Source organism: Typha latifolia, chromosome 4, assembly GCF_019914945.1.
Source record: "Typha latifolia isolate L0001 chromosome 4, TyphaL0001v2, whole genome shotgun sequence".
Lineage (NCBI taxonomy): Eukaryota > Viridiplantae > Streptophyta > Magnoliopsida > Poales > Typhaceae > Typha > Typha latifolia.
In genome coordinates this window covers 2,429,213-2,441,643 of record NC_133089.1, presented here as the reverse complement: position 1 = coordinate 2,441,643, position 12,431 = coordinate 2,429,213, and the positions used below count along the sequence as shown (strand labels likewise).

At 37.8% G+C, this 12,431-nt stretch overlaps 4 protein-coding genes across 5 annotated transcripts; 3 read left to right on the top strand and 1 right to left on the bottom strand.

The window, feature by feature from the left end:
• Positions 1–37: 37 nt before the first annotated feature.
• Positions 38–948, bottom strand: LOC140786155 (uncharacterized). Its single transcript, XM_073134388.1, has one exon. It carries the CDS (start codon positions 760–762, stop codon positions 217–219), a length of 546 nt encoding a protein of 181 aa, XP_072990489.1. The 5' UTR covers positions 763–948; the 3' UTR covers positions 38–216.
• A 248-nt stretch (positions 949–1,196) lies between these two features.
• On the top strand, positions 1,197–5,189 carry LOC140786153 (large ribosomal subunit protein uL30y-like). Its single transcript, XM_073134387.1, has 6 exons — positions 1,197–1,328; positions 1,802–2,039; positions 2,661–2,758; positions 2,865–3,002; positions 3,088–3,190; positions 4,847–5,189. Exons 2-6 carry the CDS (start codon positions 1,854–1,856, stop codon positions 5,060–5,062), a joined length of 741 nt encoding a protein of 246 aa, XP_072990488.1. The 5' UTR covers positions 1,197–1,328; positions 1,802–1,853; the 3' UTR covers positions 5,063–5,189.
• A 620-nt stretch (positions 5,190–5,809) lies between these two features.
• LOC140786156 (uncharacterized) lies at positions 5,810–6,668 on the top strand. The gene is made up of 2 exons (XM_073134389.1): positions 5,810–6,090; positions 6,168–6,668. The coding sequence occupies exons 1-2, from the start codon at positions 5,927–5,929 to the stop codon at positions 6,385–6,387; spliced, it is 384 nt and encodes a 127-aa protein (XP_072990490.1). The 5' UTR covers positions 5,810–5,926; the 3' UTR covers positions 6,388–6,668.
• A 453-nt stretch (positions 6,669–7,121) lies between these two features.
• LOC140786152 (uncharacterized) lies at positions 7,122–12,341 on the top strand. Of its 2 annotated transcripts, none has more exons than XM_073134385.1 (9): positions 7,122–7,350; positions 7,452–7,600; positions 8,264–8,333; positions 8,440–8,599; positions 9,022–9,103; positions 10,188–10,404; positions 10,895–10,959; positions 11,268–11,537; positions 12,036–12,341. In XM_073134385.1, exons 1-8 carry the CDS (start codon positions 7,287–7,289, stop codon positions 11,520–11,522), a joined length of 1,062 nt encoding a protein of 353 aa, XP_072990486.1. In that variant the 5' UTR covers positions 7,122–7,286; the 3' UTR covers positions 11,523–11,537; positions 12,036–12,341. The 2 variants fall into 2 exon arrangements, with proteins under 2 accessions (XP_072990486.1, XP_072990487.1); XM_073134386.1 differs by having other exon boundaries at positions 7,166–7,350; positions 12,046–12,341.
• Positions 12,342–12,431: the final 90 nt, after the last annotated feature.

Here is a 12,431-nt window from a genome sequence, read left to right as displayed (position 1 = left end):
AAGAAAACGAGGAGAAGACAAATTGGACGCGGAGAAATTTTCTCATGGGGTAAATTGCATATCAATTTTTAAAAGAATAGACCATTAGCAAAATATATATTTGCTAGATATTTTGATACATTATATATCAAATAAACAAACATATGAATGAAATAATTCCCAACTCACAATTAAACAACCATATATATAATTAATCTTCTCCATCCCCAAGTCCTCTTAGACTTGGAATGGCCATGGCCAGTCCTTCATGTTATCCTCCTGCCCCACCTTTCCACTCCTCCTACCTTCGCCATCCTCGACGTATGCGTAGAATCTAAGCACGAATGCCAAGGCCAGCACAACCCACTCCAAGACGAAGATGGCGACGCCGAGGCCGCCGACCATCTTGAGGATGACCTCGCCGTCCTCCTCGCGGACGTAGGAACGGAGCTCGGCGAGGAAGTCCGGGGTGCGGGTGAAGGCGAGGAGGGCGACGGCACCCTGGAAGATTGCGGTGAGGGAGGCGCCGACCATGTGGGCAGCGTGCCAGCGGGTGGAGCCGAGGGAGGCGGCGCAGCCGGCGGCTGCGCCGACTGCGGTGAGGGCGTGGAGGAAGACGAGGAGGAGGCCGCAGGGGGAGGGGATGAGGCGGAGGGAGAGGGTGAGGAAGATGCAGCTCGAAGCGGCGCCGAGGAGGACGTAGTTGCAGAGGAGGAACACCTTGTGAGTGTGCTGGTGCGACTCCGAGGATTCACCACTGCCTTGGTAGCTTGATAGTCCCATATCGGAATATTAGAAATTTAGAGATTCTAGAGAGAGAAAGAGAGAGATTAAGATTTTGTCGAGAGAGGATTTGGGTGTGAGAAGAAGAGGGGGTGGAGAGGGGGATTTATATTTGGATGGGAGAGTGAGGGAGAAGGGAGAAGGGAATTTGACCGTTGGAGGGATTTCTGCAACGGCTAGTTTTACTGGCTCGGTTGTGCAGAGAAAGCCGTTACTAGTACTAAAAGGCTTTGGCGCGGGAGCGTGTGCAGAAGAAGAAGCCGTTATGGGAGTATCTCTAGGCTCCGTCACGTGGTTTGCACATGCAAAGGTTGGGTTTTGTTGATTTAAAAGGCTGCCTTTCTTCGAGCTTTCAAAAGGCCCACTATCCATGTTCGGCCCGTGTCGCCAAAGCCCAGACCCGGATCCGAAAGCCATTAAATGGGTTTGGGTCAGTGTTTGCATTGCGAGCCCGCTTACCCGTTCCAAACTACTAGACAATACCCTAAACCCTATCTATCCTTCGGTCTCTTCCCCCTTCTGAGAGAGCCGACTGCCGTCATCCTCCTCCGACAACATCAGCTCAGGTACCGGCCATCGCCTCTCTCCCTGTTCCTCTCGGCTATCTTTCTTCGGTCGTTTCTGCCCCTTTTAGATTTGATCTGAACAGCGAGTTTACGTCGTTATGATTTGGAGCCTTTGCCGCTGGAGAAGATAAGTAGCTGCTAGATAGGATCAGGGTTAGGTTTGGTTAGACCACAGATTAGTTTAGATTAGTTTTGTGTGGGATTTTGATTAGTCAAACCAGGGGATCTAGGTAAACTGTGTTGCAGAGTTGGATGCTAGCAAAATTTTGTTTTTCCGTGAATAAAAGTAGTGAAAGAACAAGGTATGGACCTCAATATTTCAGTAATTAAGCGGTGAAATTGGAAAAATTCCTTCTTTGATGAAAATGGCATTGCTTCTCTATCTATTGTTATCTTTTTACAATGCAGAGGAGACAATCTTTCTTGGTAGTTAAGTCTAATGATGTTTTCTTATTTGTTTACTGTGATTGTAGGTTCGGATACTAGTATATTTTCTACTAATTTTTGTCTGAAGATAAGACTGCCATGGAGGATGAGGAAACAAAACCACTTCCTTACATTCGTGAGACTGTTCTAAAGAAAAGAAAAACAAATGAAGAGTGGGCTGTCAAGAGGCGGGAGCGACTAGGAGCACGAAAGAACAGAGGCAAAGAAAATTCGAAGTTTGCTATTAAAAGGCCAGAGGAGTTTGTAAAAGAATACCGCGATAAAGTAAATCATTTTGCTCTAAAGCTACTACATTGTTGTTGGAAACTAACTGTAGTTTTATAGATTTGTTGGAAGTTGAACTATTAAGATCTTTCTTGGAAAGCTAGGTTTCAAGGGCAATTTTATGTGATATATGTCAAGAGACTGAATTTTTTAACATCTTATGTAATTATTTATTAAAGTCCTGGGTAATTTATAATTTTATTGATCTAAATTAATTTAAGTGGCATTTTCATCTTCATTACTTTTCCTCTTGCCTTAAGTTCTTACATACATATTTCTAGTTCTAAACATTAGCAGATCACTGGCTTATATTGCCATATTAGCATGAATTGCTGGGAGACCTCATTTTCCCTATACGTACACTTGTTGGTATTTTGAATCAGAAATTCGTAAATAAAAGATAAGTAGTTAGTATAGAAAAAGCATGGCCTTCTTCATGTGAGTATCTGTTATAGTTTTCCTTCATGCTAGTATAAAGTAAGGAAACTCATATATGCCATGAAAAGGTACTGGGATCCCATTTGTCATAAAAAATTGGATTTGTATTGATTTTGTCTTTGTAGTTTCTAAATAATTATGCTTGTAATGTTGGGCTCATAATGCTCCTGACTTTTTTTTAAGGAACTGGACCTTGTCCGAATGAAGCATAGGTTAAAGCTTCGAAGGCTGCCTGCTGACAATATTCGGTCTAAGCTACTTTTTGTCATTCGCATTCATGGGTGAGATATACAGATTGACAACTTCCATTTCTTCTTCATGCATTTTCAATTTCTTTTAGAAGTTGCCTTCATGGATTTTTGTGTTGATTCCTTCTTCTTTCTTCAGCTCAAAGGATATGCATCCTATGACCCGGAAAATTTTGAATAAGCTGCGGTTGAGGCAGATCTTGACTGGTGTATTCGTGAAGGCCAACGAGGCAACTTTAAAGATGCTAGTTAGTGTAGAACCATTCATTACTTATGGGTAAAGAACAAATAATTTCTCCATCTTTTTTTACTTTCAAGTACTTCTCCCTTCTAGTACATCACTTAAGCAAATTCTTGGACAGGTACCCTAATCTGAAGAGTGTGAGGGAGTTAATCTTTAAGAAGGGGTGTGGGAAGATAGACAAGGAGCGTATTCCTCTTACAAATAATGATGTTGTTGAGCAGGTACTACCATCATACTGATTTCTATGCATTTTCACCTATCATAATAGTGTCTTGGTACTGCTATATAATGTTATTATTTTTCTTGTGTATAAAAATGTACAGTCCCAAATCTGCCTTTTCTCACATTATATCACATTTTAATATTTGAGAAGAATTTAAAAAAATGTTTTAGGCATAATTTTTTTTCTTACAGGTCTTAATAATTGCTGAAAGAAACAAGCAAAATATGATTGAGTTTTAACAAGTCATAAGCTGTTTATCAAATAAGCACTATCTGTGTTATTGAGAAAGAAAGATCCTTTGGCCCCTCTCTTTTGGCTGCTTCCATGTACCACTGACACTACAACTAATCAAGTCTTTATATGTATTCTTCTACTTTCAGTCATAGAATATCTAGACTTGGAAGAACCCAAGACTTGTTACTTTCCTCCCTCCATTTGGAAGGGTGGTTATCCAGACATCTAGCCACTTACTTGCTGGGGAATAGACACTAAAGATTACTCAACTATCATATGTTTCAAAAGTTGAAAATCCTACTTTACTGTATTTCACTTATCATTCACATATCTTCATGCTACAACAGATCTCTGATATTTTAAGTGGACTTCAAGATGACTATACATAAAAAACCTTTTTTTGTTGTTTTCTATGTCCTTCCCACATGCTAAATCAGGATTTCTTCTATTTAGAGGAGTGTAGATGCTTCTGTATTTCATGGTGCACTTTTCTCTGTCCTCTCAAGACCAAACCATCCCTTGAAATTTTGCACGAATATGAGGTTATAGTAATATGTAAATGTAACTGCTTGTGGGACTTTTATCTATGAAATTCTGAACCAATTAAGTATTTGTGTTATTCATCTAGACATGATCATCAGGCGGGTCGGGCCGGGTTCGGGCCGAGCTCTTCGGGCCAACCGGGCTTAAGTATTTGTTCATAGCCCGACCCACCAATCACTCGAGCCGTGCTAGAATAATCTAGCTCGTTACCGCCCGTTGGCTCGTGAGAGATTGGGCTAACCAGTCGGGCCGGGCCAGCCCGACCCACCAATCACTCGGCCCAACCCATATTTTAGCTATTTTTAGAATTTTTTTAATTATTAGCTTATTTTAAAAAATATATATTTATATTCCTCCATTTTAAAAAAATTAAAATAAATTAAAAAATTTTAAATGTGTGCTTAAAATAATGCAAAACGGTATAATACCAAAATATTTTTTATTGTAGCAGTGGTAAATTACTGTAGCAAAATGGCAAAGTACTGTAGCAGACGGGCGAACTTAGTTGCGGGCCAAACGGGCGGGCTTTCGGGCCGGGTCGGGCGGGCAAAGAACTGGCACGTGCCGCCCATGGGTAGTTCGAGCTCGGGTCGGGCCGGGCTTAGCCCGGTCCAAACCGAGCCGGGCACGGGCGAGCTAGGCCATTTGATCATGTCTATATTCATCCTAGTCTTGGAGAATGTTAGACACATCTGTTATATAAGACCTGCATCATCTATGAATCCAGTTGGGATATCAGATGTTTGTAAATTTGATGTTTTATGAGAAGTGATGAATCTATTCAAGAACTTTTTGATGGAAAAATGCCTGTCCTCTTCTTTTTATGTTGTAAATTATGAAATACTTTATCCTTGGGAATTTGCCTTTGTATTACCAGGCACTTGGGAAGTTTGGCGTCATATGTCTTGAAGACATCATGCATGAAATTGCTACTGTTGGATCACATTTTAAGGAGGTGGCTTCCTTCCTGTCGCCGTTCAAGCTTAAATGCCCAGAGGGACGTCTGCGGATGAAGAAGAAACCCTACAAGAATGGTGGAGATTCAGGAAATCGTGAAGATCAGATCAACGAACTCATTGATAAGCTAAACTAAAGCAGATTTTTCATTATAATAGTTATTTCAGCAGGGAGGAACTTGGTACACTTTAAAATAGCAATTTGTAATATGTCAGTGCTTAGCACAAGAAATATTTTGTTTAATCTTATGTTATTTTTGCATACTTTGGTTTTGTTCCTGTGCCATTTTTTTGTCAATTTCAATAGATGCTGATAACATGACAATCCGAACTCTTGCGTTTTTTAATATTTCAGGGCTCTTTGGGCATTAATCCCATTTTATTTTCAATTTAGATGTAACAAGGTGACTTCTTTTGTTTATGTTCATGTTCTCCATGCTAATGAATTATTCTTTTTAAGAGAGATCCATATTCTCTATACATAACATGGACCCAGATGCAGCTGACATCATGTCATCATCAACACATTATTAAGTAAGCCAAGCATTTTTTGTTTCTGGTGGATTTCTGCCTACTGCAACAGCCCATGCAGTTGGCTTTAATCACTTGGTAGGACATTTGATTGGTATTAGTTCCATGAGATGATGCTCAGCAGTCAGCAGATCACCTTGATATTTTTATTAGCTATTTTTTCAGTACTATCTTAGGTGTATTCTAAGCAGGGAGAAGGGTTGGCTTGTCTATGGGCATATAATAGCAAAATTGTTACTGAGCATAAGCTAAGATAAATTCTATGAGCAAAAGAGTTGGAGAAACTATGATGGTAGCTGTTGGCATATGCTGATCTCTTTGGGCATCTTATCTTGGAGGTGACCAATGAAAACTCTTGTGCCATTCCACAGGTGGACCATAACTTTATCCACTCATTTGTGGGTGTATACAGTTGCATACAATCTTTAAATGGCAAATTTCTTTTTGGACCAGACAAAATCTCCCAAACAATGGCTCATTCCTTGGTGCCCCCTTCTGCCACAACTGTAATGCCAACTTCAGTAACTCAGAAGAAGATTGCACTGCCAATCCAAAGAGCTGTGCAGAAAAATTGCCATCTTGATCTTTCTGAGGTCCAATGTGGCAAGCTGGCTACTCAAATTAGTCACAGGAGGTATGTTTTCATTCTCAGATGATTTAAATTGATTGATATCTGTCAGGAAATAACACTGTTTCCCATTGTGGATGTAGGAATCTTGTATATGGTTTAATTGCTGCTGGATTTGGCTCACTTTGGACTCCTGAAAATGCAAATGCTGCAAAGAGGCGGCCTCCGCCACCACCGACCGAAGAGAAGAAAGACCCTAACATGAGTGCTCTGCAGGCCAAGGTCTTTGCCAGTATAAAGAGGAAGGAGGCCATGAAAGAAGCCATGGCTAAGCTCAGGGAGAAAGGAAAGCCTGTTGACTGAAGAAAAGGAAAAACAGTATACTGTGCTGATAACTGATTCAGATTTTGTTGTAATACAGACTATGCTGTCTGTCTCTTCAGAAAATTAATACTGTTTGTCAGTAGAAACAGTAAACGAGAATTGTTTAAAACATTGAAGTACTACAATCAATTGCAATAAAATTCAGTAGTGCAGTCCTCCAGCTTGATGCTCACAATACAAGGAAAGGGAAGTGGAAAAATGAAATATTTTAGGACAACTCTATCAATGTTTATGCATCACAGGCAATAATGTTCTCTTTATTATAATTTATTTATTTCATTTTCGTCTCTTGGAGAGCTTGGTGCAGATTTGTCAGTATATGTTTGAACAAGTATCAGTGAAATCAGTGATGTAGCTGGGCATGCTGAATGAGAAAAGTTTGCTATCTGAATGATTGAATGAGTTGTTTTTGAAGTGTTAATTAGCCAACTAAAAATCAGATGCTGAATTTGTCAAGAAGTGGTTTGTTTGAGACCACTGGATTTGTACAAAATTTAACTGTTGTGGAAATTCTACCTAATTAGTATGAATACAGACAACCAAAAATATAGTATGAAGGCTTAAATTAAATAATCTGGAAATATATAAAGTTTGATAGGTGCACATTAGCTATTCCAGACTTATATATATATATATATCCTAATCTCATTAAAAAGTGAAGCAAGAAGAATATAAAAATATCTTTTAAAATCGAAACTGAACATAGAAAATGAGAGTTGAGTACACTTGCATATTATTTACCAAAAGTTTATGTGGTATGGATAGGAAAATAATTTTCAGACCCTTTATTATCACTTATTTATATGTGAATTTTATTTTCATATTTTCTGTACTAAATTATAAAATATCGTTCTTTTCCTCACCTAAACCCCGTTGAAATGAGATCACTCTCCGCTTCGATCCTCTCTTCTCCCTCTCTCGCCTCGCGAGCTCGATCCTTCGGTATCTAACCATTGTTTTCTTCTTTTACTCCAAAGACTTCGTTTTTTGGTTTGTTTGTTTTGGGAATCCGCCTACGTTACGATCCTCTCCTGATCTCCTAGGTGCTCTTGGCCCGCGGCTCGAGTGGAGGGACATGTCCACCAGATGCTCGATTGCGTCGCCCACTGATGGAAGTGTTAGTCGTGAGGCTTCTCAGACCTTCGAGTGCCTTGATGGGATCCGAACCCTTGCGGAATCTGGGCGTTACAAGGTAGAGCTCAAATTTTTAGGAAAGATATTTCTTTTAGGTGATATTGATCGTTTCTTGTTGTTTTTTGGTGTTTGTGGTTGTCACTGAGGAAATTGAGAGTGTACCCAGATATGACCATCTATTCGGTTTGAAATATGTGGAGATTATTGTGGTATTTGATGCATCCTGGTGTGATAGTTGAGAAAGGTAGATAAAGGTTCTGCAATTATTAGAAGACAATCTCGTAAGAGTTTCCTAACATATGTATATCGCTCCATTTTTCCAGCCTATATATGTATTCCTATGTACTTCTATATCTATTTCCCTGACTAACCTTGAGCCGAACAAGAAATATAATCAAGTCAATATTATTGCCCAACACGAAGGTTAGATGTACTCAGTGAAGCCTGCTTAAACTACCGACCTGCATTTTTATAGCTGTGCTCCTTTTGTCTATTTTTTGGAGTTCCCTGATGACTTCCTGAGAATGTTACTCTTTTGATCATTTCAATGATTAGTTGGAAAAGAAATTGATAAATATGCTTGAATATGATCCAAGTTTCAGTTGATTCTTGGTGTGATGATTTTGAATTTTCATGGAGTTGATTTTCTTACAACATTAAAACCTTGTCACTCTATACTGCCTTAAATTTTCTCGTTGTTATTCAGAGTTCTTTATGACAGGCCTGGTTCTTAGATCAGTTTGGAGTCCTTCATGATGGGAAAAAACCATATCCTGGTGCCATCTCAGCATGTATGTTCATCCAGTAACTAGAATGTGTTAAATATTCTATCTGAGTAGTCTTGCTTTCTTTGACCATATGTAATTGCATTTATTGATACATGCTCTGTTACAATAGTAGAGAAGCTAGCAGTGCACGGGGCAAAGTTGGTGATAATAAGCAACTCTTCTAGACGAGCATTTACCACCATAGAGAAGCTTAAGAATCTTGGTTTTGATTCTTCTATTTTTCTTGCGGCCATCACTAGTGGAGAACTAACACACCAATACCTTCGGAGGTAAATTATTATTTTCTTTGATGAAGATGAGATTTCATTAACTGCATGAAGATCGTTTTCATTACCATGTCCTTGCATGCAGCACACAAACTGTTATGCACTCTTGATATGATATAGATGATAATTTGGACTTGTTAACTCTTTGCCAATATATGTATATTGTAGTTCTATTTAATAGACCAAAGGATAATGGAGTAAAGGTAACTTATAAATTATCCACAGACTCTGTCACATCATCTATGTATTCAAAATTCAAACTTCAAGTAAAGCTGGACTGCTGGAGATATTCAAGTGGCTTAGAAATAAAACAGCAATAGAACTTTGTATTGGCAGTTTCACTTGGTTCTGTACTACAAAATTATGTAGAAGCACCTAACAAGAACAACGCTTCTCATCATTTAATTCTATTTTGTGAATTACAGAAGGGATGATCCATGGTTTGCAGCTCTTGGAAGAAAGTGCATCCACATGACCTGGAGTGATCGAGGTGCAATTTCCCTTGAGGTAGGTTAACCTTTTACCTATATATCTTCTGTCATCTGTGGCAATACTTGCGTGAAAGATTTTATTTTCGTAAACTAAAGATAAGATAGGTAGCGATTTTAGGTTCCTGCAAATTATAGCTACCTCATCCATGACAATTTAGACTGAATTATGAGTCAAAATGTTGATTGCATGCATTTCTTCAGAAACACATACTATCAACATTAAGCTATTAGAAAGTCCTATTTGTTTTTTTAACGTACTATAATGTCCAAAGGTACTCTTGGCATTATTTTTTTTCCTTTCATCATTCTGACCGTGGGATGCACTCCAGGAAATATGTTTTCTTCGAATCTTTTAATTCATTTTAAAATAACTTGTAGTCCTATTGATTTAAGACCATATTGAATCTATTGGAATGGAAGAACTTATTTCTTTTGTTGGGAATTATTTTCCATTCTCTTTCTCAAGGCTTTGATGCCATCTCTTCCCTCCCTTTTTCTGAAAAAAGTAGAAGAAAAAGATATAGCTGAACACATTCTATATTCTCAATTTCTTTGAAAACAAAAACCAATTCAGCAAAACTTCAAAATTAATACACAATAAAATTGTTGATGAATCAGGGCTTGTGTCTCCATCATTTAATTTTTGGGTTATGGAAAACAAGCTCATGTTTTGGGTATGTCATAATATATTCTGTTAATTCTTCTAGAGTAAATTCATCTTTAAACTTCTCCCAAACGTGTCTGTGTTGTTATAATATAATTAAAGCGTGGTCTAGAGTCTTTAGACTGAAGTACTGAACTTTGTTGACCATTCACTGCTAAGGGATTATCTAGGACCAGAAATACAGACAGCATGTGGTTGAATAATTAAAGAAAAATAAATATAAAAGAAATTATTAAAATATATTGTGGTTTTAAGATAATTTACTTGCTTATTCAAATTTTAATTACTATTTTGCTGAGAAATTGCGTACCTTTTTATTCAAGATGACTTGGAGTATGTGAGTCGATAAGACAACATCCTATTTTGCTACTCCTTACAAGCTGAATTTGTAAGTCTATAAATTTTCTATTCAACGTTGCTCTTTTGATCTCTTCAGGGTCTAGGCTTACAAATTGTGAGTGGCGTGGATGATGCAGATTTCATATTGGCTCATGGCACTGAGGCTCTTGGTCTTCCTTCTGGTGATGCTATCCCAATGAATCTTGAGGAGCTTGAGCAAATTTTGGAGCTTTGTGTGAAAAGAAAAATTCCTATGGTGGTAGCAAATCCAGATTATGTTACTGTTGAAGCTAGAGATTTGCGCGTTATGCCTGGTATGATTATATCTAATATATATCCTTTCATTTCTTGAAGTGCATCTAGTTTCAAATTTTATGTACATATACATGATATAGATTATACTATCTGTAGCTTAGAAGTTCTTATAATATGCTGGTTTGGAGTCTCCGGACATACTTTTACTATGTTAGTATGGACTTCTATCTTTCATGGTACATATTATGATTTTTTATCAATAGTTAGTATTTGTTGATAAAATATAGTGGCCTTTAAAATATGTTTAGCACAGGACATATTTTTTAAGTTTTACAACAGACTACTATATTTCATAGTAAATTTCATCTATAGCTTAGTATTTGCTCAAAAAAATATAATGCTCTTTATACTATGTTTAGCAGAGGACAAGCTTTTAATGCAGACTATTATCATTCGTAGTCTATAGTGTATGCCAGTGTAATTATTCATTTTGCATTCTGAATTCTTTATTCAATATCCATTAGTGGATGATCTTTTGCATTTTGTCAGGTACTCTAGCAGCTAAATATGAGAATCTTGGAGGTGAAGTGAAATGGATGGGAAAGCCTGATAAGGTGAACAGCTCTTTCCTTCAGTTAATTGAGGATTGAGATTAGTGAGGTATCTAGAGGAAGTTAGTTTGGTTATAAACAATGGATATATGACCAACTGAAAGAGAATGCTTTTACTTGCTGTACCCGTCAGCTGATGCTTCTTTCTAGCTTTGAAGACTCCAATGATCAATTCATAAATATTACACTATATTATTTTCATTAATATGGATGGAGAGAGAGAGAATCAATCCATTATCATCATGTTTCTTTGCTTTGGAGCATGGAGTCAGATCTTCTTGAGTAGTTTTTAATGTGTCAACTTTTGCCAGGTGATCTATACGTCAGCTATGGCCTTGGCTGGTGTTGATGCTTGTGACTGTATCACTGTGGGTGACTCTCTCCACCATGATATTAAGGGGGCAAATAGGACTGGAATTGCATCAGCATTTGTTACTGGTGGAATCCATGCTAATGAACTTGGACTTGGTAGCTTTGGAGAGACCGCAATATCTGAAGATGTCTCTTCCCTGTCTAGCAAATATGATGCCGATCCATCTTATGTTTTGCCATCTTTTACATGGTAGCAGGTGTAGATTTTGGTAAGTACATCTTCAACTTATTATGACTTGACTTAAAACTAGCTTTTTAATAAAATAATTAGACCCAAATGGTTCTTTCCTCTATCTTACTGAGTCATCTTTTGTGACTTTTGTTTTTTGATTGAATTTGTGCTTGTGCAACATGCATTATGGAACGTCCACATAAAACAAGAGTGTTTTTTTATCATAACATTGCTTCAGACTTCAGTTAACACGAGTCACTTTTTCTTCACGGGCTAGGCCCCCAATGTCAAATCCTTTTGTGTGTTTGGTAACTTATGCTGGAAGAACGACCAAAAGAACTTTTACGAGACCATATAAATCATGTCAACTGCCAAGCACCTTCTCTTATAGAACTCATGGATAGACTTAACAGTCTAGCTAACTCAAATGCTCATAGGACCATCTCTTCTTTATCCTAACTTCATTTTGAGTCACTACTTATCTATCTTTTTGTTCATAAAAGAATCAATAAGTCTTTCTCTTATTTTCTTACAGTGACATGCAGCTTCCTGCCTATATGAGACATCTGTGGAACAGTGGAAGGTTCGTGAGATTGATAGGCCAAGAAAGTCCATGGGTATCAACCTTCCTCAAGCATGAAAGCTGGTTCTTCTTTTGCTGTTGGACATTGATCATCCCATTAAATTGAAATTAGTTACTTTGAATTATGTGTATCATACCTAAGATTTGTGAAGAATGACATTGAACCATGTGAATGTCTGTTGCAATAAACATTAACATGTCATGGAGTCAGGCAATGACAGTTCAGGATTATGGAATGGTGCTCATTTCACTATCTAATTGAGTGTTTTCTTACTGTTAACTTGAATTTCTGGTTGCTTAGAACATCAGAAATGAGCATTGCTTAGCTAAATATTAGGGTGCTCAAGC